Source organism: Phaethon aethereus, assembly GCF_964289735.1.
Source record: "Phaethon aethereus genome assembly, chromosome: 14".
Lineage (NCBI taxonomy): Eukaryota > Metazoa > Chordata > Aves > Phaethontiformes > Phaethontidae > Phaethon > Phaethon aethereus.
This window is the reverse complement of record NC_138590.1, coordinates 3252827-3280247: the sequence shown is the minus strand read 5'-3', so window position 1 is coordinate 3280247 and position 27421 is coordinate 3252827. Positions and strand designations below refer to the sequence as shown.

Genomic DNA, 27421 nt, shown 5'->3' with positions numbered 1-27421 from the left:
ATTAAATGCAGGGGCTTGAGTAAAATCTATCACATCTGGAAGTGGCTTTGTGTTGGGCCACAGCTCTGCTCCTGGGACCCCCGGGACACCAGCACACATCTCCTCCACTGCATGGAGCAAGCTGAAGGCAAACTGCATGTGGGACACTTAGTTTCAAAATCCAGTTTTCTGAGTGGCAGCTATGGTAGGCAAGTCAGTCACACTTTCTCAGTGCTGTGTCTGTTTCCGATCCTTGTCCAGAGCTGACTCTCTCCATGCAATGAGCTCTTTGCGGCTGCAAGGTCACACAGTTAATAGGTACACGGGGACTGGCCTGGTGGTCATTGCAGCCAGGCAATCCTGCCATGCCAAAGCATCACGACAGCTTTAGAAGTGTTATAAAGAAAGCTAGATTGTTTGTACTAAGCTGCAGTGGCCTATTGTGGGTGTGTTCACTGGCTTTGAGGTTTTATTTATTTATGTATAAATTATTCCTCTTAACGCAAAAGGTGAAAGCATTTACCTGCTAAAAGCATTTATTCTGCTCAGAGTCAAATGCTGGCACTTTGTGTTTCTATGTGCCTGGCTTCATTGTGGATATTGAGTATTTATTGAGGAAAAATGAATGTTGGTGTGGAAGGACGTGCAGCTGCAGGACAGCTTTGACTGTGCTGCCTGCAAGAGCAAAATAAATGTGTTGGGAAAAAGTGGGCTGTGGAGGTGTTCAAGACATTACGTGGCTGGTTTTCCCCTAAAACTTACTGCGGTCAGGAGGGTTTCACTGCCCTACAGAAATTCAGACTAATATATGTGTAAGATGAATGATTATGTCTGAACTGTGCTCCTTGGGGCCCCATCTGATATTTTTTTTTTCTTACATGCTCATTTGTCAGTGTGTTGTCGAGCCTTTAATTAATGAGTTGCTGGCAGCTCTATTCAAACTTCAGCCACGCTGGGTCCTTTCCCCTCCTTGGCAAGGTGCTGCCGAGGGTGGCGCACCACGACACCCAGCTGCTCCGGGGAGGCAGATGCTCAGCGAGAAAGAAGACAAAGCGATTCTGTCAATCACCCCTGTCCTCCTCCGAGAGGTCAGCGAGTCCCTCCTGCTTTTCCTCCTGGAGGGGTGGGCCAGGGCACGTAGCAAGTGCTTGACTACATCACACGTGTTGCTTAATAGCCCTACGGGTCTGCCTGCAATGCGTGCTTGAAGAGGTGGTACAGAAAACCGCCACAGAGCTAGCCAGCACAGCGCTACAAGGGAATCCGTGTCCCTTTGTCATGGCCATCAAAGATGACCAAGGAAAGCAATCCAAAATTACCCAGCGCATCTGCCGGCTTCTTATTTTACATTTACCTGTTGGAAGCCTGGCAGAAAAATTTCCACTTGTTCACTGTGGGCTTTGTGGCTGTGTGTCTGCTGTAGCCTTTTGGTGTATTGACTGTGCCCCTGGCCTGGTAGAATGTCAGAATAATCAGAAACAAAATGTGTGATGTATTTTCCCTATGTATTCCTTTATTTTAGCGTTGTGCCCCTCCAATTCCCGTCTAAATGACACACTTGTTCTTTCCAAATTCTGCTCACATGAGAATCTTTTCATAATAATTACCTTTTATTTCCTGTTTTCTCCTTTAGCAGAGCACTCAGTCAAGCTCCTTGGTAAACCACCTTTGCTTTATTTACCGTTAATGCAACGAGTACCTACTGTCATTATCCTCCTCTTTACGTGTGCGGTTTGGAAGGTACTCGGGGTGCACCATTTTGTGTCCCGCGAGGGAGTTAATCTTGTGCATGCTTGTCTCAGCTGATAGGAACAAGAATAATTATGTCTCACATAAAATACCTGCACATACACAATAGAGGAGACTGAGCGAGCTGAACTGCTGAGGTGGGAGGGACCATATATATAGGGTTACAATTACAGGGCTGGCAAGTAGAGAGCAAAATCATGGAAGTGACACTGCTGGGCTTGTGAGCTGCCTGCCTGTTAGAGGAGGGAAGATGAACTTGTTGCACCCAGCCCTGGATCCCTGCCGGCAGTGAGGGGCAGGTCTGCCGAGTGAATGAACCTGGAATAATTGCCCAACATGACTGAGCACGGACAGCTGTAAGCTCACGGATCTGCAGCCACAGGAGACTGACAACTGCACGCAAGTTTAAGTTAGAGCTAGAGTCAAGGTATCTAGTGCAGAAGAAAAAGAGCTGCCTGGAGCATGCCAAATTTCTGTGTAAAACTATAATTATTTATAAATTCTATGTACACTGTATTTGCTCAAACAGTGCAAATGACTTGACCAAACAGAAGCCAAACTTGACATTTTGGAGGAAGAATTTATTTCACGTAAGTAAATCTCAGAAACCTTCATTTTTATATAATTTCAGACTTTCTGTATGTATTTAAAGAACTCCATCCTGCAAGCTGCAGGCAGACCTGTGTACTGTGTTGGGTGGGCAGATGTGAGCATAAGCTGCCACTTCCCACAAGCAGCTTGAAAGATGAGAGTTTACATCTTGAAAACAGAAATGCATTACTCAGGCACAGTTTTAACACTCTTACATAAGGACTGAATCTAATTTTATGTAAACCCTTCTTGTATCTTGGAGTTGCTTCTGACTTTCATTGGTAAATAAGACAGGAATCAGGCCTGCAGTTTATAGGGTGTCATATAAATAAGAGGCCTGGTTTCTCCCTCTCTCACACTAGCAGTAGTGCTATGTATAAAGTCAGTGTGGGTAAATGTATGGGCCATTCATGGGACCAGTGCACGTGCAACTAGGACTGGGCTCTGTTTTTGAGTTACCCAGTGGTGGCTTGTCCCACGCAGCCTGGGACCCTGTCTGGGCAGTTGCCAGTGGCCTGTGGGTGCAGGCGCTGCTCTCTGTTGCCCACCGTGGGGGCTGGTCCCTGCACAATGCTGAGGATCAGCTGCGCGTTGAAACACGGCGAGGTTGCCTCGAGGCAGCATAGGCGTGTGCGATAGCCTCAGCGGGTCACCTCGGCAGTGCCTGCTGTTTCTGCAATTGAGAGGTAATTTCTCAGGTGATGTAAGGACAGTGACATGGATGGAAAGAATCTTGTTTTTTACCAAAAGCAGAAGTTCACAGAAGTTCTTGAAGGATTTTACAAGTACCATGAAGTCACCTGTTTAACTGTCGGTGATTCCAGATAACCACTGAGGCATCTGAAAATAAACGAAAAGCAGAATAAAGCAGCGGGTGTCTGTCGCTGAGCAGCCGGCTCTCAGCACTGGCATGTCACCGCACCACAGCCAGCACCTGCCTTGCTGGGGCCTGGGCTCCCACAGTGTCTGCTTTGAGACACACCTCCTGCTCTTCCAGGCAAAAACCGGGCCAGTAATGGCCTTCTAGACTTGGACAAGTTGTTAAACAACCTGGCTGAATTAGGATGTTCTCAAACAGGGGAACCAGCAGGACAGAAAAAGGTTCAGTTCCAACCAAAACAGAAACTTTCTGAGGTTTGACAGAATACAGAAACATGAAAGACTTAAGTTAATATGAGACATTCCTTTTAACGCAAAATTATGTGCTTTGTTTTACCTTCTCTTATTTAACACACTTTTGAAGTCTTGTCTTAATTTCTTGTTTTAGTCAGAAAATGTCATAAGCAAAAAAAGACATTTTTGAAGCTAAAAGACCAGAAACAATTAATTTCAGTATTACCTATCCACTGGTGCAGGCGCTGCTTCCTGACCCTCCTATCCCCTTTTCCTCCGTCAGCCTCTAATGTCCCTCTTTGTCCTGACCAGCCGAGGACTGAGCTTGTGTACCTGTTGACATGTGACAGGACCCCACTAGCTCTTTAGTTTTGTAATAATGGGATTCGTTCTGTGTACATTAATTTTAGTGTCAAATAACGAAGGTGTTCGGTAAGAGTGGCTTGCATAAACATGTTGCACAAAAACATTTCCCTGTTAACTCCATTCTCTTTCTTGCAGTTGCTTCAGATTTTCTACTGGCCTGCCAAAATAGACTTTTCAACATTCAAAAATGAAAAAGATAGCAATTTTTTTTTTTCTGGGAAGAACAAGCTTTAAAGTTTAAAAAAGAAAAAATATTTCAAGTTAAAGTTTAACATTGAGGAAATTGAGAGGCAAATCATTTTAGATCAACTGAAAATTAAAATTATTTGTTTGGTAAGTTAAAATTTGAACAGTGCTCATAATAAATAATCAGCATACCCAGGTCTTTCACAGCAGCTATCATGCAGTGACCCTTTCCTTACAAAATCCCCTGCCCACACACATCCCCAAAGTAGTCGCCTTTCGAGACCAGACAGCTGCTCACAGTTCAGACTGGGCAGGGGGAAAAAAAGACACATTAAAAAAGGGAAGACAGATTTTTATCTGTCTTAAATCACTCAAACCTTCTTCTAGATAAACAAGTACATTGTCCTTGAAGTGACATTTTGGCAAAGCCAGCGAAGTCTGATCCCAGGGTGTATGATGTTCTTTGCCTCTTTCATCATTTTGTAATTGTATTTGGCAACTGTTGCGTTCATGTCGGTGGCTCAGCACAGAATGGTGCAGTCGTGAAGCTGGAAAGTCCTGGTGATGGTGCAGTGATGCTTTCTCCTGGAAAGTTATCCCTCAGGAGTGAATACAGGGAGCGAAAGGGCAGTCTTTGACTCTGCCCACCCACTCTCTGTAGCACTGTTCCCGTGTGCTGGTCATGTCGACTGTGAATGAGCAGCAGGCCTGGGCCTGGGCAGAGGAAAGGTGGTGAAACTGCTGCCAGGGCTGCACTGGTCCTCCAGCGGAGCCACGCCACAGCAAAGCCAAATGAGCCACCTCTCTCCACGTTTGAGATGAAAATAAGCGTCCTCACGGGACGTCCGTCAAAACCTTGTCCTGGGAATCCGAGCACTTTGGGAAAACACCCCAGTGAAAATGGTTGCCTAAAATGTTCAGAGATGGTCTCGCTTGTGTTTGGCTCGGGCAGGCTGAGGTTTTGGGTGCGAGGGTGTCCCGGGCGCTGCGGGGCCTGTGTGAGGAGTGGCGTGCGGGACGCAAGCTGTACTTGGACCCCTGTGCCTGGTGGCGCCCTGAACCACCCCTGCCCACAGCACAAGCGGACAGTGGTGTTTCCTGCAGAGCTTTCACTTGCTGTGCAAGGGAAATAGAACAGACATTTATGCCTGTTCATAATGAAAATCTTAACTTTGTGTAATAAATAGAGGCAACACCTAAATAGACAAATTAAATGCAATCTGTATTTATTTCAGCATTTATTTTGTTTTCTCTATCTTCCCTAGCCAGGTTTTATCCAGAGACACCTGTGTACCTGTGTGGTGTGTTCTGCAGCCATAGCAATTTGGCTCTAGTAAAATTTGACCCTGCGTATTACTACCTTAAGCTTAGTAAACTGGTCATCTGGGTTCGTCCCCTGGGTGGCGGTTTAGATGCCCATAAATGCTCCTATTGCCTGGCATTGGGATGTCATCAGCTGGTAGAAAAACGGAGGATATGCTGATGATCTGCTGTGTGCAGAGACACAGACGCTGCTTTCAGGCGTGAAGTGGGAGGTGACGCAGGAGCGCAGTGGCTCCTGCCGGCTTCCCTCGCAGCTCGTTACTGCTTGAGATGAAGGAGCCTGTCACTGTGGGTTACGCCGGCAGTGCTTGCAAGGGAGCCCAGGCACCGCTTCAGGCGCCATCGGGTGGCGGCGTGGATCTCTATTACCTCACGACCCGTTCCCTATAAACACATTTACTGAAGCTGCCAGTCATTTTTCTTCCTTTTGTGTTTTCAGTCTTACCACCCCTTCAAAAATAGAGGAATAAAGCAGAATTAAGGAAGCACAGACTGGGCTGCAGGGGAGACGTGCACTGCTGCTGTTGCTGGGTGTAAAGAAGCATTTTTTTCATGAAATTGTCTGAAAGCAGACTCAGGTTTCCACAGAACACTCTAGCTGGATCTATTTTACTATAATACTTGCATCTTTGTATAATTTTCACAGCCAATAGGGAGGTCAGAGAGCTGAGTGAGCAAGCTATTACATTCTCAAGGTTTTCATTATCTCTGAGTCTATGTAATAGATTATTTTTATATAGCTTTGGTATCGGAAGCGATCTCTCCACCAGTTGTACGAATACTGCCTTCATGATTACTGCTGTTCTGGCATTGCCTGTGCTGTGCTTTCACTGACTGTAGAAAAATGTCCAGATTCAACAGTGTTTATGTTTGTTTTTTTTTTTCTATTAGAGTAAACTGAAATCCTCTACTGGACAGAGAAACATAAACGTTCAATCTTATAATGATTTCTTCCCAGTGTACTGCACTAGCGAAGCTGGTAACCTCTGATGAAAGCTCCTGTGCTATAAAAGCCAAATTGCAATTGTATTAACTGATACACTGACTAGTAAAAAAAAAAAATGCTTTGGGTATATTCAGCTCTGGGCACTGGCGTCACCTTTTTCTTGCCTGTGAGTACTTTGATATGCCTACTCTCTAGCTCTGTTAGGTACTTCCGGATTCCCCTTTCACTGCCTCATAGTCTTTGATATATTTATTATCTTCACAGCTGTCCTCTGAAGGAGGAAAACAAGATTTTTCCTTGTTTTGCTAAGAATTAGCAGAGTCACAGAGAACTTTAGACTGTGTAGTTCACTCAGGTCTGTAGCAGCAGCAGCTATAAATTATTCAATTTGGTTTGTTTCAACCATCTTCGCTAGATAGTGGCAGTGCACTTGCAGTCACACTTCACTTCCGTTAACTGAAGACACAACAGGGCCCCAAGGAGTCTTTTTACTACATAGGAGGCCTCCATCCATTAGTCAGTCACCAAATAAACAGAATTTGGCTTGCCTTTTTCAAAATAGGGTCTTGGTAACTTAGATCAGATAGAATAAAACTGTTTAGAAACTTTGATGCACCAAAATACTAGCAAGCACAGCCCCTGTGTGAAACAGATTCTCATGAAGGATGCTCATGAGGGGTTCCTCAGCTCAAGTTCATGAATTTTCATACTTTAAATGGTAACTTGTAGAATTATCCGTTCTTCGTAGAAGTTCGTCTTTATACTACCTAAACTAATCCTCTTTCTTTCCCATCAAAATTGTGGTCTAACACTGCTGTGAGCAGATAAATTACTCTCTCTCCCGCCCTGCGTGATCACATTATATGGAGGAGCACTTGATAATCATGTCTGGAAACACCTGAATGCCACATTCAGAGAAAGGGCTAGAAGTGCAAAGCCTTGTTAGGAATTCAGATTCTGAGCAGATATTAGAGCATATTTTATTTTGGAAAACACCCTTTCTCCAGTGGGATGCCCTGAATTTTGTGGTGTTCAAATGGTCAGGTGTTTTTACCAGCTCTGTATCAGCCAAGGTCTTCAGGTCTTCTCCTTGCCTGGAAGCCTGCCGTCCCATGGCACAGCACCAGAGCTGTACAGCTACCTGAGGAGGCAGCATGTCCTCTGGGCTGTGGTGAACTACCGCAGGAAGAATCCAACCCAAGCAGAAAATTCCTGATACTTGGGTGACTATGGAACAGCCAGGTTTGAAGTTGAGGCCCTAACTGCTGTGCATGCCGAGAAAGGCACTGAAGATGGAGCTGGGATCTTGCTCTCATTGGTGCCAAGGCATGAGGACTAATGATTTTGTAACAGTATAGTAAAGACGACGACTCATATCCATCCAAGAGTGGTGTTGCCTTGCCAGTATCTGCCGGAAAACTCTGACACACAGGGTACACTTCCAATACTGTAGCGAAGCAGGTCGAGCAGCACTGTGCTTCCAGCTCAAACTAATGATGGCTGAGTAATGACCTCCCCTTGGGAGCTGTGGCAGTCGTCCTCACCAGCCCATCCTGCAGCAGCTTGCTGTAGCAAGACACAGTAGGTGCGTGGCAGAGGGAGCGCCATCCGTACGCTCAAGAAAAGGTGTGCAACTGGTGCAGTGTTTCAGGCAACGAGCAAAAATGCAGAGCGGAGCAGTGCACGGTTAAGAGTTGCCCGTTGTGGTGCCTGCTCCAAGGCCAGCACAAGCCCGTGGGAGTCTTGGGCCAGAAGCCAAGATTTGGTTCCACTCCCAGAAAAGTCAACGAAACCCATTTAAAGTGGAATGATTTCATCCTGTACTGCATGCTGAGTGACTTGCCAACATTACTATTAATAGCATGGGTCTATCCCAGGTACAAGCTAATGGAGCGCAGAGCTACAGTATTTCTGTGTAGCTGATCAGTGGAGCCCTGGACTAAAAGATGCTAAATCTGTTACTCGTGGGCAGGATGTCACTTGCCTTCAGAGTCTGACTGCCTGTATGAACTGTCTAAGCGTTTTTCTGTTTAATAAATCCCATCCTGTGATGCCATTCTCAACATCAGCTAATCGCCACCCCATGCTAAAACAAAGTGGCAGCTAAAATTTGGTGACCCTGTCAAGGACTTCAGGACCTGAGTAGTCACCAGTGCCTTTTATGTGGAAAGTGTTAAGATGGCACAGTGCTGAAAAATGACACAAGCTAGAAAAAAGAGCAGGAACCACTATGTGTTGGGCATGTTAAACATCACACAGCCTGTGATTCTAACTGTGAAGGATTTCTTCTCCCCATCTCCCTCCCTTGAAATAGTTTTTCTTATACCTCAAAACTTTGCCTTTCTTTTCTGCTTCACAGACAAGCAGAACAAATACAGAAATAATCTCCAGAGATGTTCTGCAGATGTTTTTGCTTCTTCAGTTTGTGGCTTTTCCTTCCATCCCAAAGGTAAGTGGAGTGTTTGTTTTGTTTTACAGGGAATACCTGAATTATATTTCATATAAATAATGTGGGTCAAAAGGAAACTATGCTTCTGATTATCCAGCCCACCCAAAGAAAGCTGGGTACAGTGATGAATGTGGCATGGAAGAGAGCAACCTGCATAGGTCCCCAAAACACAGTATGTACATTAACAGTGCAATTCTTTATTTCCTCTTCAGGACCAGAGTAGTTAGCAGTTTTCACTGGCAATGCACCCCACAGGACTCCCAGCTGTGTTACTACCATCCCCGGAACTGCGAGTCTGACACTTCTTGAATGGTTTATGTTTATGCTTATGCACTAACTGGTTTAGTTCTGCTGTAAGGTCCTTTTTGGTCTAAAATTTGCAGCAAAGCTCCAAGGACTACTAACCCAGCTTTAAAGGGAACAGAAATAAATAAATGCATCACAGCTTTGAGTAACTACGTTGCTCAGCTCCCTACTGCGCAGACTCTGGGGAGAGGCAGAAGCGCTGCCTTTCACCCCCTTCAGCCCCACAAAGCAATGACAAACTCTCAACGATATGTTCATTTACACTTTGATTAAGTGAGCACATGACCATACAGGGCCACTGCACCATAAAACTTACCTTTTACAGTCCAAAACCCCTGTCTCTCTAGCTGCCTATGTGATGGTACAGATCCATGAGCCTCACAAGGCCGGGTACCAGCTTTATTGTCCACCCACAAAACATTAATTTTGACATTGTAAATTAGAGTTGAACCTCTGTATGCACAGCAGCTAGGGGTGGTTCAGCCAGCAAAGCTTTGTTGGTGTCTGTGAAGTGCTCGGTGCTCTACCTGTTCCCTTCCGGTGTGCGCAGAGGCTTTACTCCCGACAGTTGCCGCAGGGACCTGCCTGACACTAACCGATGAGAGTGAGAGCATCTTTAGGGGACTAGCAATTAGGGAGGAGGAGCTGTTGGCCAGTAAGATTTGTCTCAGGCTGTCATAAGCAGGAGGAAAATAGAAATGCCTGTTCCTTGTATAGACTGGAGGAGGAGGAGTGGGAACGGGGAGATTGCAGGTTATTATTAAAACTTGTGATACATAGATCTTGCCTGATTTGTCTGGGATATTTTAAGAATATCCTTAAACTACCGTGTGTGCAAACCTGTAGCTATCAGGTTTTCAAGGTAATTTGATGTTTTCGAGGTAATCTGCACCTTTTCTAGGTGCCAGTTATTCAGCCAAGATAAGCAACGTGAGTAAGTGCTCATGGTTTCAATGATCTACTTGTTTTTATGCAGTTTGCTTGTTTGAGTACAAGCTGGAAACACAGCTGCAGCTGCACGCCAGATGTGCCCAGCACACCTGGCCACATGTAACAGGACATATTTGTGTCCCCAGGAGGTGCTCCCTGGGTCATGTATCCAACTTGCACGGCCGTGACACAACATCCCTCCCTGGATTTGAGAACCTCACCATGGGATACAACAAATACCTCAGGCCGTACTTCGGTGGTATGTTGGCTGCACACATTTGACCGTGTGAAGAGCAGTCTATAAGGCTTGTGTGGAGGGGAGAGCATGCTTAAGTCTGTCTTTAGGATGCCCCAGTTTAAAAGGTTGTGTTCCTTTTAAATTAGCTAGTAGCCACGGCTGCCCTCCTGAGCATCCAGTGTTGTCTTGAACAGATTGTGCATGCACGTGTGGGGCATGAGAACACGCCCATCTATGAGGTTAAGAATAGGGAATTTAGAAGCTTCAATACCTCCATGAAAGACCTGACAGAGTAATCAAATTCTGCTCTAATTGTACATGCTTTTGTCTAGAATGTGACCATCATGGTTTTCTGCTTTATTTTTGTTCATGTATTTAGTAGATTGCAGCAATTCTCCTTGCCAGAAATATTGACTTTACACTAAGACACAAATTAAACCTGCTTTAAACCCTCATGAAACTTCAGGGAGTAGACAGCCCCTGAAGGACGGTCAGGTATTTAGGAGCTTACCTGTTGTCCAATCTGGGTGTCAGGTCTCCCACCTTCCAGGTGAGTGCTGTAACCATTCAGAGGGACATGTTTCTCAGAATGACATTCAGCACCTGAAAAATATCAATGCAAGTTTAAAACACAGCTATGAAAGTTTTTATTTATATCAATTTTGCTTTTCTGCCAGAACCTATTAATGAAACTATGCTCAACAGAAAAATTCCCCATCAGTTGTCACCAGGACTCGGATGTTTCCCAGCGCAGCTCCTGCAGACTGACCCTCTGCTACTGGCAGCTTTGAGCTGCTTCTTTTTCTGACCATGGTGATAAATTTCTGGGACAATACAGAATTTACCTGCTTGTTATGCTGGAATGTTTGATTTCTTGCAGGAACAGAAAAGCTCCTCTAGATCCTGTTACATCAGTGAACAGATGCTTCTGAATTCCATAATGGAGATTAACTGCATCTGCACTAGTTTATGCCTACCAGAGCCATAAATGTTAAACAAAAATGCTTAGGATTCTGGTTTGACCTCCTCCAGAGGCCCTGGGTCCTCACAGATTGACCCTCTGGTCATTAATTTGAGTGGGCTTTAAGTGTTTAAATACCTAAAAGCAAGATGGAGGACGTGAATGACAGCTATTTTTTAAAATATGTATTTTTGTGGATGAAATATATTTTGGATTGTGGAACAGTTTAAAACAAAGAAAAACCACCAAAACCACCTGGAAGGCGATTTAGAAACTGTGTCCCTTGGACTTTCCCAAGTGTGATTTGGATGACAAAAAGGAGTTTCAGCAAGCCCCACGAGGAAAGGCATTGCTGTGTTGTCATCTAGGCAGAGAGGGCTGCCTTGGAAAGCGCCGAGCCCCAAATTCATCCTGGGGATTAGCCAAACCGGGCACAACCTGAGAGGAAGTTTGCGTCTTTCCGCTCTGCAGTAGTTGTCTGCTTCGGAAGCCGCTGCCGGTGCCGGCGGGACCCGGCGAGCCCTCGCCAGCGCCCCGCTCCCACGTTTCCTGGGGAGGAGCCGCCCTCTCGTGGTGGCTGCCGAGCCCCAGTGCTAGAAAATGGGGGGCTACCCAGATCCGGGACCTGATGCTCAAAATCTGTTTGTAACTAGAACAGTAATAGAGTAAATAAAAAGAGGCAAAGGATATTGCCTTTGCAACTAGTTTGCAACCCAGTGCTTGGTCTCGGGAATCACTGAGTTTCTCTGCCGCGGTTTTTCCGCTCTGAGGAACGGGGATGCCGATTGCTACCTGCTTGCGGAGAGTCCTCCAAGAGCTGCATGTGAGAACTGCTCTGTACATAGTTTACTGTTCTTGCCGCTGTGCAGGTGTTGTGCGCTGGGTAACGAGGGATAAACTGGCCCTGGCTCCCTGTCGGTAAATGCCGCTGAAATGCTGCTTAGATAAGAACTGCTGATCTTCATAGCTAGTGTTGGTGGATATTTGCCCTTTGCTACCACTACCAAACACAGAACTCCAGCTCCCTAACAGAGCATCACGACATCAGTTGTGAGTCTAATCCTCCAAAACTGTGTCTAACCCTTTGGGCTTCAGTGGTTTTAGAGAGAGCGTTGTGTGCATGGGACACTGTGAGCAGTGCCCCGGCTGCACAGCATCTTGAGCAGCTTTATTGTGCCTTTCATTCTTCCTTCTCCCTGCTTAAGCTTTTCTTTCCCTCCACAGGAGGACCTGTTCAAATTGCAATGAGTCTGGACATTGCAAGTATTTCTAGTATATCTGAGAGTGACATGGTAAGTGAAAGAATTTTTATTTTATATGAGATAAGAGTAGGATCTGCTTGAGAGACTTGTCATATATCCCTGTGTGTTTAGCACAGAAACTGTCGTATTCAAGCTGCTTTTCTTTTCTGTGTCTGTTGACCACTTTCAGAGGTGTGGTAAGAATAGAGCTCATTTAGGACTGCAGACTATGTAGATGCCACAGTAATGTGGGCTTGTAAGTAAATAGAGATGGCTCCAAAGGTCATACTGGTCAAAAACTCAGCACCTCCTGGAAATCGGGCCCCTTGTAAACAGAAAAAAATCAACCCTGCGTTTCCTCTCCCTTACCCTTCTATGGTGTAGGAGCCCTCTGTGTAGGGTAGGCATGGCCTCTGTTGGACATGCTGGTGCTGACTGAAGACAGAGACGGGGTTTCTTCACAAGGAGGAGAAATGAGGTTTTGAGCTGCAGCACGGTCTGAGGCTCAAAGGACTGGTCATCCCAAGAAAAAAATAATAAAAATTTTCAAATATACAGAGAACATGTTCCCATGACTGATGAGTCTGGTTCCCTACGCTTCTGGTAACAGCTGGATTTCAAACCCTGACTGCTGAAAAATCCTGTTTTAGGTTGACCAAAACTATGGGCAACTTGGGTAAATTCAGCAAATAGTTTCAGTTCAAACAGTCCAAAGTTCAGTCAGGAAAAATTTCAACACTTAGTTTCAGCATTTTCAAGAACAGCACTGACTCTTTTTTTTTTTCTCTCCCCAACAAATTAAACAAGGTCACTAAATAAAATACTGTAATTTTGATAAAGCTATTCATTTTGGGAAGGAGCAGAACCAACAAAATCAATTATTCACACACTTTGAACTTAATTAAAGGACCTTGTAAAATAGCCTGTTCTGGAGTTTTTCTTCTTGGTGATCCATCTAAATTGCTCTGACCACATGGAAAGCATTGCAGAGGCTTACTCTGTGGCTCGATAAAAGCTGGAAATCAACTAGGATTCTTCACTTTCATCACTTTACAGCTTTCAATATAGCGAATTATAACGGTGCATTATTTGACATTTTTTTCCTCTGTCACTGGCTGAGAGTAAAATTTTAGAAGTTGCAAAAGCTTAACTGCTAATACCCACTATTTACTTAGACCTTTTCTCTTAAAGCATTTTAGAAATTATAGATCAAATGAAACAGAACTCCTCCTTCATCCTCCACAGACCAGCGGCATATCTGCGATAAAACATAGTGACTTGATGCTGTTAACACAATCATCAGTAGCAGTCTGTCTGTGACATGTTTTGAAAATAAAAGGCATTACTGGTTGCATTTACTTCATCGATAAGGAAGGAAGTGAAATAGGACAACAGTGCCCCATGTCAGACCAGAAGGCTCAGTAAAGAATTATCTTTAGAGCTGAGTATTGTTTATTCTTTTATGATGGGGCCTGCAAAAATACTCCAGTCACTGTAGGGAGATTTTTGGCAGGCTAAGGTCAAGTTAATCCTAATGTCCTTAGATTCAACACTCCTATTAAAAAAGATGCTACAAGTTTTGTTTTTTCATTTGTTTGGGGTTTTTTTTAAGACCCCAGTGATATAAGAGGTTGGATTTGCTCACCTTTTTTCTCCAAAGTACCATTGTCTTTTCCATGATCATGTTTATAGGATGCGTGTAATATTCCAACTCTAGACAATGACTGATTTTTAACGGCAGTGACTTGCTGAGTCACCCTATGTGTGCACTCCCATCTCTTTTTCTTACCTGAAAAATGAGCACAAAAATTTCAATTACAGTAATTGCTCATTAAAAAAAAAAGTACTACAAATATAATCTTTAGTCCTCAAATACTAGACCTTAGAGTGTACGTATATGAGAAATGTAATACAGTGAATAAGACTGTGATGAAAATCGATCAGATTTACTGCATGCATTTGAAGCTGAGCTTTGATAGGTTAAACAAATGTGTGTCCTGCCTCTTGTGGCACACGGCATACCCACAGCTATGCTGCGTGGGTGTTCTGGATGCGCATCCTCACAGGTTTTCTTCTCTTTCCCAGGATTACACAGCCACTATATATTTGCGGCAGCGCTGGACAGACCCCCGGTTGGTCTTCCATGGCAACAAAAGCTTCACGCTAGATGCTCGTCTAGTGGAATTGCTCTGGGTACCAGACACGTACATTGTGGAATCAAAAAGGTCCTTCCTGCACGATGTCACTGTGGGGAACCGCCTCATAAGATTGTTCTCTAATGGCACTATCTTGTATGCCTTAAGGTAGATCAACCTTTGGCTTTGCTGCTGATGGTTCAGAATAGATTTCCAGGACTATGCTGGCCAGGAGCAGATACCAACTGTCATGGTTAATGAGTTTGGGGTCAACAAGCCAACTGTGACCATACTCTTCTGATCTACTGGCCCCTGTTCTGACCACCTGGAAATGCTAGTCAAGGATCAGGATTCCCCATTGTGATATGTGCTGTATTCTGAGCACAGTGCCTGCTCGGAAAGCTCATGAGTTTAGGTGTTACCCAGGGGAAGTCAGGTAGAGTCAGATGGAGGCAAGGGAGGACATCATAATGGTGACAGTTTAACAGATAGTTGGAAACTATTTGCTTATCCAGTGCCATGTAGCCAGGATTTCCGCTTTTTAGCAAAAAGCGTATTTGTACATGTACTGCAGAAATGTGCACTGTACTTGTGTAAGCAATCCATACAGCATTATCTCTTCTCAGCTCAAAGTAACTGTGTCCCAGTTACTGTAACTGCAAAGTAAGGCTGCTGTAAACGAACTCATTTACCCTCCATGTCAGAGCAAGCCAGAGTACATGTGCAGTTAGTTACTGTGCCTCAGGTAACAAGTGGCAACTTCTTAATATGTGCAAACTGTAGCACTGGAAAACATGTGAATCTACACTAAAATCTCCCACCAGAGCAAAGCAAAATTCCTCATTCAGTCATATGTCCATCAGTGTGGCTGCAGACAGCGTATCTTCTTAAGGAGGGTTCTCTCTGATTGTACTGGTCCATCCATTTCATAGGTCAAAATTATCTAAATGACAGAGCAGAGTCTTTGTGGTCTAGTTTACTATGAAAGACAGATATATTATTACCTGCTTTTATTGCAACTTTTGGACTTCTTTCTTGTCCTACAGAATCACTACTACTGTTGCTTGTAACATGGACCTGTCAAAATACCCCATGGACACACAAACATGCAGACTGCAGCTAGAAAGCTGTAAGTATAACATTCTATAAAAAAGTGATTTCTGTTTAAATTTGTTTATTCATATGTAACTATGCATCCTGATTATTTGGTGGCTTTCTGGAGTACACTTTTATTTCTGCAAATACTAATGCTTGTGTTGTAATCCACAGTTTAGAGGATTCCCATCACTGTGCAATTTATATAAAAAGAGTGGTAATAAATCATATTTTTATTAAAGAGTAGATAGTTCAATTTTGCACAGAAAGGATGAAGTAATAACAGCTGGTTTTCCAAATTCGGTCCTTTTTGCACACACAGCTTCTTCAAAACTAACTTGTGGGGTAAGTGCATGGGATGGAGTACAGCAAGGAACAGCTTTTCCCATTTTAGGTACCCACCACCTGTTGCACCTCCCAAACCCCCTGTAACAAGACAGGGGGAAAGGTGGTTCTTACTAGAATATGAGTTGAACGTGCCTCTACAACTCATGAACTGAAGCTAAGGGCAAACCCAGCTGTGTGGTATATGCTTCTCCATGAGGGTTGTCTGTTACAGTGATGCAGATGATGGGACCCTTGTCAACAGGAGGACTCTCAGCCTTGGAAATCTCAAGAAAAGGAATAATCAGTGAGTTCTGCTCTCGATGAAATTAAAAGCTCACCCATGGCAAAGCTGGCTGGGAAAGACTCCAGGGAAATTTAGGATACTACAGGGCTTTTACAGAGGAACTCAGCAAGAGCAATGCTGCTGCTCTGTACCCGTGAAGCTCCACAACAAGCAAGCAACCATCTCCCACTTCATGTCACAAAAAGAAACATCTAAACTCTCAGTACTGAAAAGACCAGATTTCAACTTCTAGGGTTGCAGCACAAAGCACCTACGGAAGCACATATCATTTTCACATTTAAATCATATTAGCTCACCATGGTTAACTTTACTACAAAGAATAGCTCCTGAAGTAATAATGATTGGCCTCTTCTGCTAAAGCACAGCTTGTTTGGGCTGGTCCTGTTTTAAAAGTGATTGGGTCCTACATCATGCTCAGTTGCTGTATAATTCCAATGAAATTACACGCACATTGCCCACTGGAGATTTCATTAGGATAAGTGCCCAGAAATAATGCTATTTAAATATACGCCAGATGAATTAACAACAATCTATCATTATAAAATTTTCCTGAGTGACCACAATTTATAAAACTGCTTAGAAGCTTTGAAGAGTCACATGCTTATGCTTCCACACAGGGATTCATACCCTGGACAATTAATTTAGGAGTTCATCGCACTCAAGCTCTGGTAATTTGTGTCTAATAAGAAAACACAATTAGATAAAAATAGAGCTGCAACTGCATCTTATTTCTTCTACCAGGATGAACAGGTTATTATCAGAATCAAAGCATCCCTACTCATTTTCTCAGAGAAAGCCATTTAATAAAAGAATCAAATTAGTGAGATTGATGGGCTTGTTTCCTAAATAAAGTGAAATTTTTGAAGTGAATGGCAGGGTGGTAACTCCGTACAAGCTTTATCCCTCAGAGTGAGGTCCCTCCGTCCAACCTGAGGTCATGCTATGCTGTCATTTGCGTTCCTGGAGGCAATTACTCAGCCAGCATATATGGAGCTTACTGATAACTGCTTCAATTGTTGATCTCATCTGTCCCACCGTTATGAGGCAGATGATACCTAAATATCAGATGCATTGATTTGCCCTCAGTAACTTAAAGCCTTTGGGGATAGGAGGAATGATTTGTAGAAAAAGCTGGTTTTATGAGCAAGTTTTCTGGACAGCGCATATAGAGTCAGAAGAGCCTGGTTCATAACCACAGAGCAGTCTCGGCTCCAAGCTCTTGACTAACTGAAAACGCCTCTTCTGGTATTTTTAAGCACTTGAATAGACGGTTCGGTGAAATGCGCTTTTTAACCACTGTGTTTCTCCTGCTCTCCTCTCATGACAGAAAAGACTATGTTTGAGGCTTGACCACTGCAGTAGTTTTATCCTGCTGCATGTAATCAGACTGTGGATGGCAGGAATATATTACTTTTTAAGATGTTAAAATATTTTAAAATAGAAATACTTCACGCAAATGACCGAGGTAGGTTCTTGGCAGCCTTGCATGTTGTGCTTCATTCACAATGGCATATGTTGCTAGTGAAATCTCAACCAGCAGACTGAAAATACAGCAATAAAAGAACAGCCAGTATCCACTCATATAGTGTGACACAGCTAAGAGGGTCTTTGTCCAGACTGCAGTGCCTAGGTCGTGTTTCTGTTCCCACCCAGAAGACAGGGCAGGGCAATAGCTAGGCCTTGACTGGCTAAACCACGGTAATTTGGGTCTTTATGTTCCCTTTAGGGGGATATGACGAAAACGACGTTATCTTCACGTGGTTGAGAGGAAATGATTCTGTCCATGGCATAGAAAAGTTGCGGCTCTCTCAGTACACAGTGGAACGTTATTACACCCTGGTCTCGAAGTCCCAGCAGGAAACAGGTAAAGCAGTGAAACAGAAAAGCAAGAAAAGCTCTCAAGTATTTCCCCTCCCACCTCCCTTCCTTTCTATGGGCCAGTATCTTTTGACTCAAGCCTGAACCAGCAAAGGCTTTAGCAAATCTTAATCTCACAAAAAGAGATAAAAAGGTGGTAAAATCCAACTAGCTGCAATCAGAAGATTCTGCAAGATAGAAATCCACAGAAAGATGAGGGTTTATATCGCACTATATTCACTTCCTGGATTTTCAGTTGTTGTTTTTTTTAATGTTCTCCACTTCTTTCCTTCTCCACACATATCTGAATAAACTCTCTCCCTTCCTCCCAGGTGTGCAGACCATAAATACTGCAGAGTGCCATGTTACAGTAACTGGGAGTAAAATTAACTTTTAAAATATACTTTTGTTTGTAAATTACAATTCTATCATGCTATGAGGGAATAAGATCCCTTTGTACATCAGAATTCAATGTCTTTTTCATTATCAGTGTAAATACTCTTCTCTCCAATCACAGACACTACTAAAAGGGAGCAAAACTTCCTTAGAATGACCAGGTTTTAAAAATAACAATGTTTTGTTGTTTACTGTAGTGTACAAAGCCCACGAACAACATGGGTTTTGTTTCTATATTTCAAAGGGAACTATTGTTTAAACAGCAGAAATATCTCCTGAAAATAGTAGCAATCCAGCCCCAGAACCCTTATGTCAGTATTACGACAAATTGATTTTTAAAAATTGACTGAATTTTTTTGAGCACAAAAAGGCACAGTTATCAAAGATCAGAAATTACTAATGAATACACAGGGTCTAACTCCCTGTGATGATAAGATATTCAGATGCTTTGGGACATAAGCTGGAGCCTGCTGAAATCGAGAGAAAAATCTTTTATTTATTTCTCAGCCATCAGATAAGACTGAGCTTGGCAATGCCCCTTCAAAGCAGTTACTGGGAAAAATGTGCTGTGCTGAGTATGAGAGACTAGCTGAAAGCATCATCCTGCCTCTATTCTGAGGTAAGACACTGGTATAAAATATTTCCACTGTGGATTAAGTTCAGGAGCTCCTTCGCAAGCCACAGATTGTTTCAGATATCTCTTGTCCAGCGATGCTGCGTGTATGTGTCCTTTCATCTGGGATATGTTAGAGAGGCAAGAAGTCAAACTTCTACAACTAATGCACCTTCCATGATTCAGTGCAGCTCTGCTGATGCACATCAGCCAAAAGGCTGTGCTGGGCTGTCCCAGTTTCAGTTCAAGGGTCCTTGGCAATCTCACGTTCACTGTGTTTCCTCCTTTTGTGAACAGGCAGTTATCCACGACTGATACTGCAGTTTGAGCTGAGGAGAAATGTCCTTTACTTCATTTTGGAGACTTACGTGCCCTCTACTCTGCTTGTCATGTTGTCCTGGGTTTCTTTTTGGATCACACTGGACTCAGTGCCTGCAAGAACCTGCATTGGTGAGTTATTGCCTGAGGAAGGGAGGAGATTTAAGCAGGCAGGGGAGCCTCTGGGGGCTGGGTAGACAGTAGTTTTCTTGAGCTCTCTGCTCAGTGATAAATGGCCTGCTCACGTTCTGCTTTCACTTGTGATAGAACTGGGTTACCAGTATGAAGCGTGGAAGATGTGCTGTGGCTGGCACAACTTGCCTGCCTGCACAGCTGAGAGGAGAGGACAGAGCACATGCTCTTTGTGATGTGCTTTGTGAGGGACGGGGGGGCACATTTTTTACTGAAAGCAAGAAAAATAAAATAGCCGAGTGCTTGTTGGAGCCAAGCTGCCAAAGGCAGGGAGAGCCTATGTGAAGCTAGTGGCTAGTGCTACAAAAGCATTTCAGTTGATGGATGATTTGGATTTGGTAGGAAGCGATGTGTTCTATCTGGCTGGCAATAGAGAGTCGCAACATGTGCAGAAGGATAGGCCACGCCTTTTCCAAAGTGTCCACAAGAGGTCTTTCCTTTTCTACATTCCAAGGAGTCACGACGGTGCTTTCCATGACAACTCTGATGATCGGCTCACGAAGTTCACTTTCAAAAACCAACTGTTTCATTAAGGCCATTGATGTTTACCTCGGCATCTGCTTCAGCTTCATCTTTGGTGCCCTTGTGGAATATGCAGTGGCTCACTACAGCTCATCACAAAAGTGTGCGGCTAAAGCACCTCAAGAGGTAAAGCCTACTCTACCGTAATAAGCCTAGTTATCTTGGACTGGCAATAATGTCTTCCATTAACTGAATAAGACAAATGGTCTTCCTGTTACGGATACAGTAACAATGCTTCTCCTAATTGTCACTAAATCTAAATTTTTGTGTGCAACAAATGCAGGAATAGCACTAGACCTCTGGGTCTCTGACATGGACTTCGGCACACCAGCCGAAGGAGCAGCAGCCTTAGCTGACAGTCATGTCGGAGTCATAGGATCACATTCAGGAAGGCACTTTGGCCTACCACTAGAACTGGGTCTGCAGCCCTGAGCTGAGCTCATAGGAGAGCATGACGCACCTCTGTTCCTTTCCAAATGCAGCCAAAGAAGAGCCACTATAACACACCTCTTTGCTCTTCTATGGAATAACTCTGATTAGGACACCGATCTGGAAGGTAATTTCCTCTATCAGAGGAAAGCTGAACCCTTCTTCTTCCCTGAAGACAGTACCAATGATCAGTCCCACAATGTTCTGAGGGGGGTTGTGAAAGTGAATTGTTCAAAGTGCTCTGCTTTAGTGGGAGAAGTTAAACAGTCAAGTATAATTATAGTCGAGTGGTCGTTGAGGGTCCAAATCCTGTCAGAGGGAGAAGAGGTTTCCCACCTCACCGCTGTGTTCCCCAGCCATTAAGTTACTGTGTAGACATGAAGAGATGGATGTCTTGTAGGAGACAGATGTTGGGTTTCTCAGTGACATTGAGATCTTTCTCGAGAGAGTCTCACTCTAAGTATGTCTAGAAATACAGTGGTGGAAACACAGATATATCTGGAACTTCAGGCACTCCTAAAAATAGGCAGCAGCTGTAAGGCTTGTTTGAATATTGGAGGTTTTGATGAACAGATATGAATCTGTGTTCTTTTACATTTATCCTTATGGGTTCCTTATTGATTAAAGCACTTTTCATCTGCAGGAGAAGACAAACCCTAAAATTAACTGTACACTCTTGTTTCCTAGAGTCCTGCAAATGAACTTACTAATGAAATGGAAGAAGTCAACATCACTAACATCCTCAACAGCTCCATCACCAGCTATAAACGGAAAATCAGCTTTACAAGCATTGAGATTTCCAGCGATAATGTTAACTGCAGTGGCTTGACCATGAAAACTCATGAGAAAATCAAATGTGTCTTGAGAAACAAAATGCACAGGATTATTGGTTATTTCACAATTCAGAACCCTGCCAATGTAGACCACTACTCCAAACTGCTTTTCCCTTTGTTTTTCATGCTGGTTAATGTGTTTTATTGGGCTTATTACCTATATTTTTAGTAGAAAGTAGTTGCTTCATTCTCCTACTTCAGCAGGAGAGGAATCTTGCCAATGGGCATCTAGGTATTCTAACCACAGTGATTCCAACGTGGACAAAATGCTCTGTTGTGTTTCCTGAGGTACAGAGCAAAAGAGTGTGTCAGGTATGCAAGATGCAAAGCCTCGGTGCTTCAGCATTAGCAACATTGACTCTGGACAACTCCTTGTTCAGCTGAGTGGCTGTGCTGGGCTCTTGTGCTCATACCTGTTTTTCATTCCAGCATCCAGCCTCTCACCTGGCTGGAGAGGGGTATGTAGGACTGCACGTGGCAGGCCACAGAGCGCTACAGGTGGCAAAATTATCTTGGTAGCCTGAAGCAGGTTGGAACCTTCTAGTTTAGATCTCCAAGAGGATGTAGGATTATAGCTGTTGTTCTTTGTTTGTCAGAGATAACAGTAACAGAGAGACTGTGGTTGCTGTCTCCATAGTGCCTTTGTTCAAGTAAGAGAACCCAAAGGCAGCAGCGTGTCCTGCGCAGAGGAATGGCTCCCGTGCACTGTGCTTCCTTGTCCCGGCAGTCATGTGGTGCCAGACCAGTGATTTTGGTGGTGCTGGCGTCAGTGCAGTAGTATGCCTCCTTGCTTTTAGTGCTTGTCAGACTCACTGAGGTAATCCTCACTTGCTGAACTTATGCATCCCTGAGACAGAGGTGTTTTTATTTGTATACAGCTGCATTTTTTCAGAGATTTGGGAATATGAAATATAGGCAGCAAAACTGTTTTGTAACCCATCTTTTACACTTTTCCTGTTGTGCTGCAGTCGAACAGGTTCTACCACCTTCCATGTCTTCCTCGCAAACAGATTATTCTTCATTCTGGAGGGTGCCTCCTTCAGCTTTCACTGCTGTAAGCAGCTCTTGTTTCTTGCCAGCCATATGCAAGAGTGGCCAGTTTGTCATTCCCTCTTTTATATGGCTGCGCAGCTGCGGCAAGTCAGCAGTGCTGCTGGGTGAAAAACACATGCGTGGGCTGAGGTACAATGATCTAAATCAGCTTTTCGCTATTTTAGGCTGAAACAGTGTTACGTTTCCGTAGAAATTCAGATTCTAAGTGGGCTTTGGAAACTGCCAGTCAGCTTTGTTTATCCTGCAATCAGCAGGACTGAGAGCTTTGTTGTAGAAATAAATTAAATCTGTGGCACACACACACTTACGTTTGAGAACAAAATGCCATTTGGTACTATGTAGCTTAAGGCTACTGGAAGTCGTAATTTCCCGATTTTAAAATGAACGCTTTATGGCAGATTCCTTCCCCCTCCCCTTTGTGGTCTATGCAACTTTCATAACTCTGAGGGTGTAATCCTGCAGTTATGTAGGCAAAATGGTAATTGCCTGCAGCGGCTACCATTCAGCAGGAGTTTTGGCGGAGCAAGATCTCTCAGCATGTAGCTTATATTACAGTATCACACACACAGTGTTTGCTTAGTATGAGAGTCTCTTACTGGGGTTTCCTACAGAAGGTGGGCAAAGCACATGAAACTATAGATTTTTTTACTTTAATAACTTTTTATCGAACCACTTCACCACACTATATTGTGAGGAATCTAAACCATATATTCATAAATCATAGCTTTTACGAAGAGCAGCTCAAGAAGGCAAAGGGGAATGGACTGACAATGGCAAGTGAATAAACACAAACTCCAATAATGAAATGTTGGCTTGTATATATTGGCATTTAAAGTCCATTCCATAAAACGTAATAAAGTGAATGTTTGCGATATGAACACAAACCCCCAGAGAGATCCTCTATTAAAAAAACAAAATCATTACCTTCTTTCTGTGTCAATGTCTTTCTTTAAAACCCAACTAAAACACCCTTACGTGTTCTGCACCGGCTGCCAAATGTTAATGTTAACAAAAAGAATTTCTTTACACATTGTAGTAGACTGCCACTCTCAAGCCTTTGTTTCATTAGATGCAGCTTTCGTTACAATTTTGCTGCTTGGAAGTTTCTCAGGTCTTGGAACAAGTTATACCTCTGTGCAGAAAAATGCTTTATTGACCTGGCCTAGCAAACAGCATGTTGTCTTGAAAAGCATCAGCTGTCTATTCTCATTTATTGCTGATTTGGATAACTTCAAGAAGGAAGGGAGGGACAGAAGGTAGTAGGGGAAGGAGGGTTTTTTCGGATACCTTATGAGAATGTTCTTAAAGAGCTATTGCCTTGGCCAGGGGAAACATATTATTTCAGGAACCCCTTAAAATTTAGGAAGTATGGACTCCTGATTTATTTGGTCCTGCCTATAGTTTTCTCTCCTGGAGAGAGTGGACTTCACCACTTTAATACACCTTACACATGATTGGTAACTTCAAGAAGGAAGGGAGGGGACAGGATGTAGTGCCTTATGACAATGTTCTTAAACATATAGGGCTACTGTATAGCCCTGCTGTAACACAAGCTATTAACTAACTCTGGCCTCAGTGGGGTCCACAGAGAGTGGTCTTAAGGCCATTTCAGTGGCCCAACTGATGCTCGGCAAGGACTGGATATGGCAAGTAAAGAGACAAAGCAAGCAGGCCACCTAGCCTCTATCCTACTGCAGGTACATCAGACATGTCAGAGAGACCAAAACTAATCTTTGCTAATAAATCCTACAGTGAAGCAAGTCATCTTAGCTGCACTGCTGTTATTACTGGTGTTGCTGTCATCCCACACATGCCCCTTGCAGAGGGCAGCGACAGGTGAGCATTCTGAGTCCACGTACGTTTTCCAGAGCGGTCAGGATGAGGCACCGCACAATCCCAAATCTTTCCTGTCTCTTTCAGGTGTTGTCTAACACAAGCTAGAAGCACCACTGAATTGAAGGTGAGATTTTCATATCTTGACAGGTGTGGAGCGCAGAGCAGCTTCCTTGTTACTGGTGTGCAAAGATAAGCCCTGGTATCTTGACAGACACCAACTGAAAATCAGTCTGTCTCCACACAGGACTGGTGTGTAACATGCAAGCTGCAGGTGAGAATACAGCCACAGGTAAGTACTACCCACAGCTCTGTTCTGCTTAAGGGGTCAGCCTTACTTAGGCTCTATAGGGAACAGGAGGGGTTTTGAGGAGCAGCCTACCCTCTGAAAGAACCTCTAGGGTGATGCTTCCTGAGCTGAGAGCTATTTCACCTCCCACTGACCACATCTACCCAAGAGCTCTGAGGGAACTTGTCAACACAAATCTGGACAAGCCACAGGACAGAGTTACCCCTACATTGACTAATCTACCGTGGTGCCAGTTTGTTTGTGCTCTTGGCAGAATGTGAATGTATGGAGGAAAAGACTGACTTGCTTTTTGAGATAATTCTGCTTTGCAGTGATGTTCTGGTCTGCTGTAACCTTTGCTTACATATACTTCCTAAAGCTGCAGCTTCTGGAATCTGTGTCTTTTTTTAAGAATATTTGCACTTACTTTAAGCCTTTGTGGAGAAATGCTTATGAATCTGTGTGAGCATAGGAAAGCATGATGGACAGTGAGCAGCAGTCAGGTAATGCAGGTAACTTGAGGAGCTTTCAAGAGATGCAAGTGCTTGTACCTGGTGCAACCCAGAGGAATATAAAGCCTTATGATATGCTATGGAGAGTCATCCTAGCTAGCACAGGGACCAAAAGCAGTCTAGCCACAACAGCATTGTGGTGATTAATTTATCCAGTTTAAAATACAATGGAACTGCAGTGTAGAGGAGGGCTAAAACAGGCTAACACAGCCTCTTTACAGCCCTCCTCCAGAGCTAATGCATCTATGTCCAAGAGAGTAGCAGTGAGCGATAGAGAAACACTACCTTTTGGTACATCCCAACACCCCCCTGCTTCCTTCTGTGCCCCCCCCCCCCCTTGTTTTTCCCCTAACTCTTCTTGTGCCCATTTTACCCCAGCATAAGCAGGACCAGCTCCTGCTGCAGCAGCCACCAGTTTGGGCTTGGAGAGTGTTATTTTTCATTTTCAGGAGGATGAAGGGTTCAGCTCAGGAATCCTATTGTTTCAGAGCATGTGGTTTACATTATGATTTCCAAGAGGTATTTGTATATGCAAACATTACCATCTGCTGTAAGGAATACTTTGCATTTTTAAAAGGTTAATTCCATTTTAAACCTACTGATTGAATTGGTAGCAGAAACCAGTCTCATTTGCTTACTGTATTTAGCATCACAACACGCAGCCAGTCAGCAAGCCATGCCTTTACAAGGAAAGTCTCTTTAGTGCTGGTAATTGGCATAGTTTTTCCCCCAAATTCTCACCCAAATAGCTTTTCTATTCATTAATGAATAAAAGCTGTTTTAAATTACAGCCTGTTCTTACACTTGGGATCAGACAACAGGCTTCTTGTTAATCCAAGTTGAGGGTTAAGTCTGTAACGAATATTTTGATGCATTTTCTTTCTTTCTCCTTACCCTTTTGAGATCTGTCTCAGACTGCAGCTTTCCTCAAAGTTCCTGTGCTTTGAAACTCTTTTTAAGTGTGTTTTACTCACTTAGCAATTCACTGGGAGAATTCAATATTGAACAGCAAGGTGCTTTGGCTGGGCACAAAAATCTGTGTTATGTCTTACTTTCTTGACCAGATTAGTGCAGGTACTTATGACTGTGAACAAGAAATCCATATTTTGGGAGCTAACATTTCAGTGATCAACCCTGCTAGTAAGATAAATTAACAGAAAAGTTATGAATTGTGAACTGAGAAGAGGAAGCAAATTTAGTTCTAGAAACAGAGTTGTTTTTTTCCTCCTCCAAAAAGAAAGGCTTTTGTATTATGTTAGTGTACTCTACAGGGAGATCCTGGATCCTAAGCAGAGACGTCTCTATATTGGCACAGTTTTGAAAACAGAAAAGATTTTCAGATTCAGGGTGTACCAGCACAATGAGGCCTGACTCTAGTCTTTACAGGGACAGGCCTTCAGCTGGGTCCACTGGGCAGCTGCATCTGCACAGCACCGAATCATCTGGAGGCATGACCTGAGAGCTTGCCCCTCTGGAAGCCTGTGAACCCAGAAGTCATCTGGTTTTGGTTTTTCAAGTATGTTGCAGGGGTTTTATTTTCAGTCATGCTGCAGGGTCCCTCCACTTACTCAAACCTCTACCAGAGGAGAGATTCAAATGGAAATGGCCTGTATTTGTTTCAATGGGTTTTTTTAGTTCCACTAAGTTACAAAACATGTAGATTTTTATTGATTTGGTACTCTGTTACGTTTTTATTTGATTGAGAAACCTAGAAAACAAATACTCCAACCTCAGAGAACTCTGAATTAAAGCTCCACAGGCAGGGTCAGACCATGCAGGCAGCTCTCATCACTGCTGTAGGACCAGGTCCTCCCACCAGTCCAGAATTTTAAGTTTATCTAGTTTGAGACATATGCCCACCTGCAGTGCCTTGTTTTAAATATAGAGATTATTTCCATCTCCCTGCGAGAAGACAGTAAGTTTTGGCTTTATACTATCAGTTCAGATTTCCCCAGAAATGTCCTGCCATTTCCCTTCCCTGCAGTCGACAACCCCAGCTCTACAGCACAAACACCACTGGGTCTACCTTTGCAATGTGCTGTGGTACAGGAGAGCAGCAAGACAGCAGCATCCTTTTCACTCTGCTGATATAATAAGAGCAATCCACGCCTGCAGCATCAATGGATACCATTTAACTGGTATTTTCTATAAGCTGAGGTAGTCAATAGAAAGCCTCTTTAGTGCAGATTTAGATTCGTGTCAGTTGTTACAAAATGTAATGATAAATACAAGACCAGACCAGCTCTTCAAGACAGCTTGTGCTTTCAGACATCTACTTCAGGACAAGTAGGTCAGCATGTAATGCAAAAAACATTGTGACTTTCAGTGCATGCAA

The 27421-nt window shown here is 43.6% G+C and overlaps 1 protein-coding gene across 2 annotated transcripts; it reads left to right on the top strand.

The window, feature by feature from the left end:
* Window positions 1-8613: 8613 nt before the first annotated feature.
* On the top strand, window positions 8614-21568 carry GABRP (gamma-aminobutyric acid type A receptor subunit pi; the record flags this gene model as incomplete). Of its 2 annotated transcripts, none has more annotated exons than XM_082006018.1 (9): window positions 8614-8702; window positions 10085-10197; window positions 12362-12429; window positions 14464-14681; window positions 15560-15642; window positions 17966-18103; window positions 19403-19555; window positions 20070-20263; window positions 21254-21568. In XM_082006018.1, 9 exons carry the CDS (start codon window positions 8647-8649, stop codon window positions 21566-21568), a joined length of 1338 nt encoding a protein of 445 aa, XP_081862144.1. The 2 variants fall into 2 exon arrangements, with proteins under 2 accessions (XP_081862144.1, XP_081862143.1); XM_082006017.1 differs by having other exon boundaries at window positions 8647-8702; window positions 10088-10197.
* Window positions 21569-27421: the final 5853 nt, after the last annotated feature.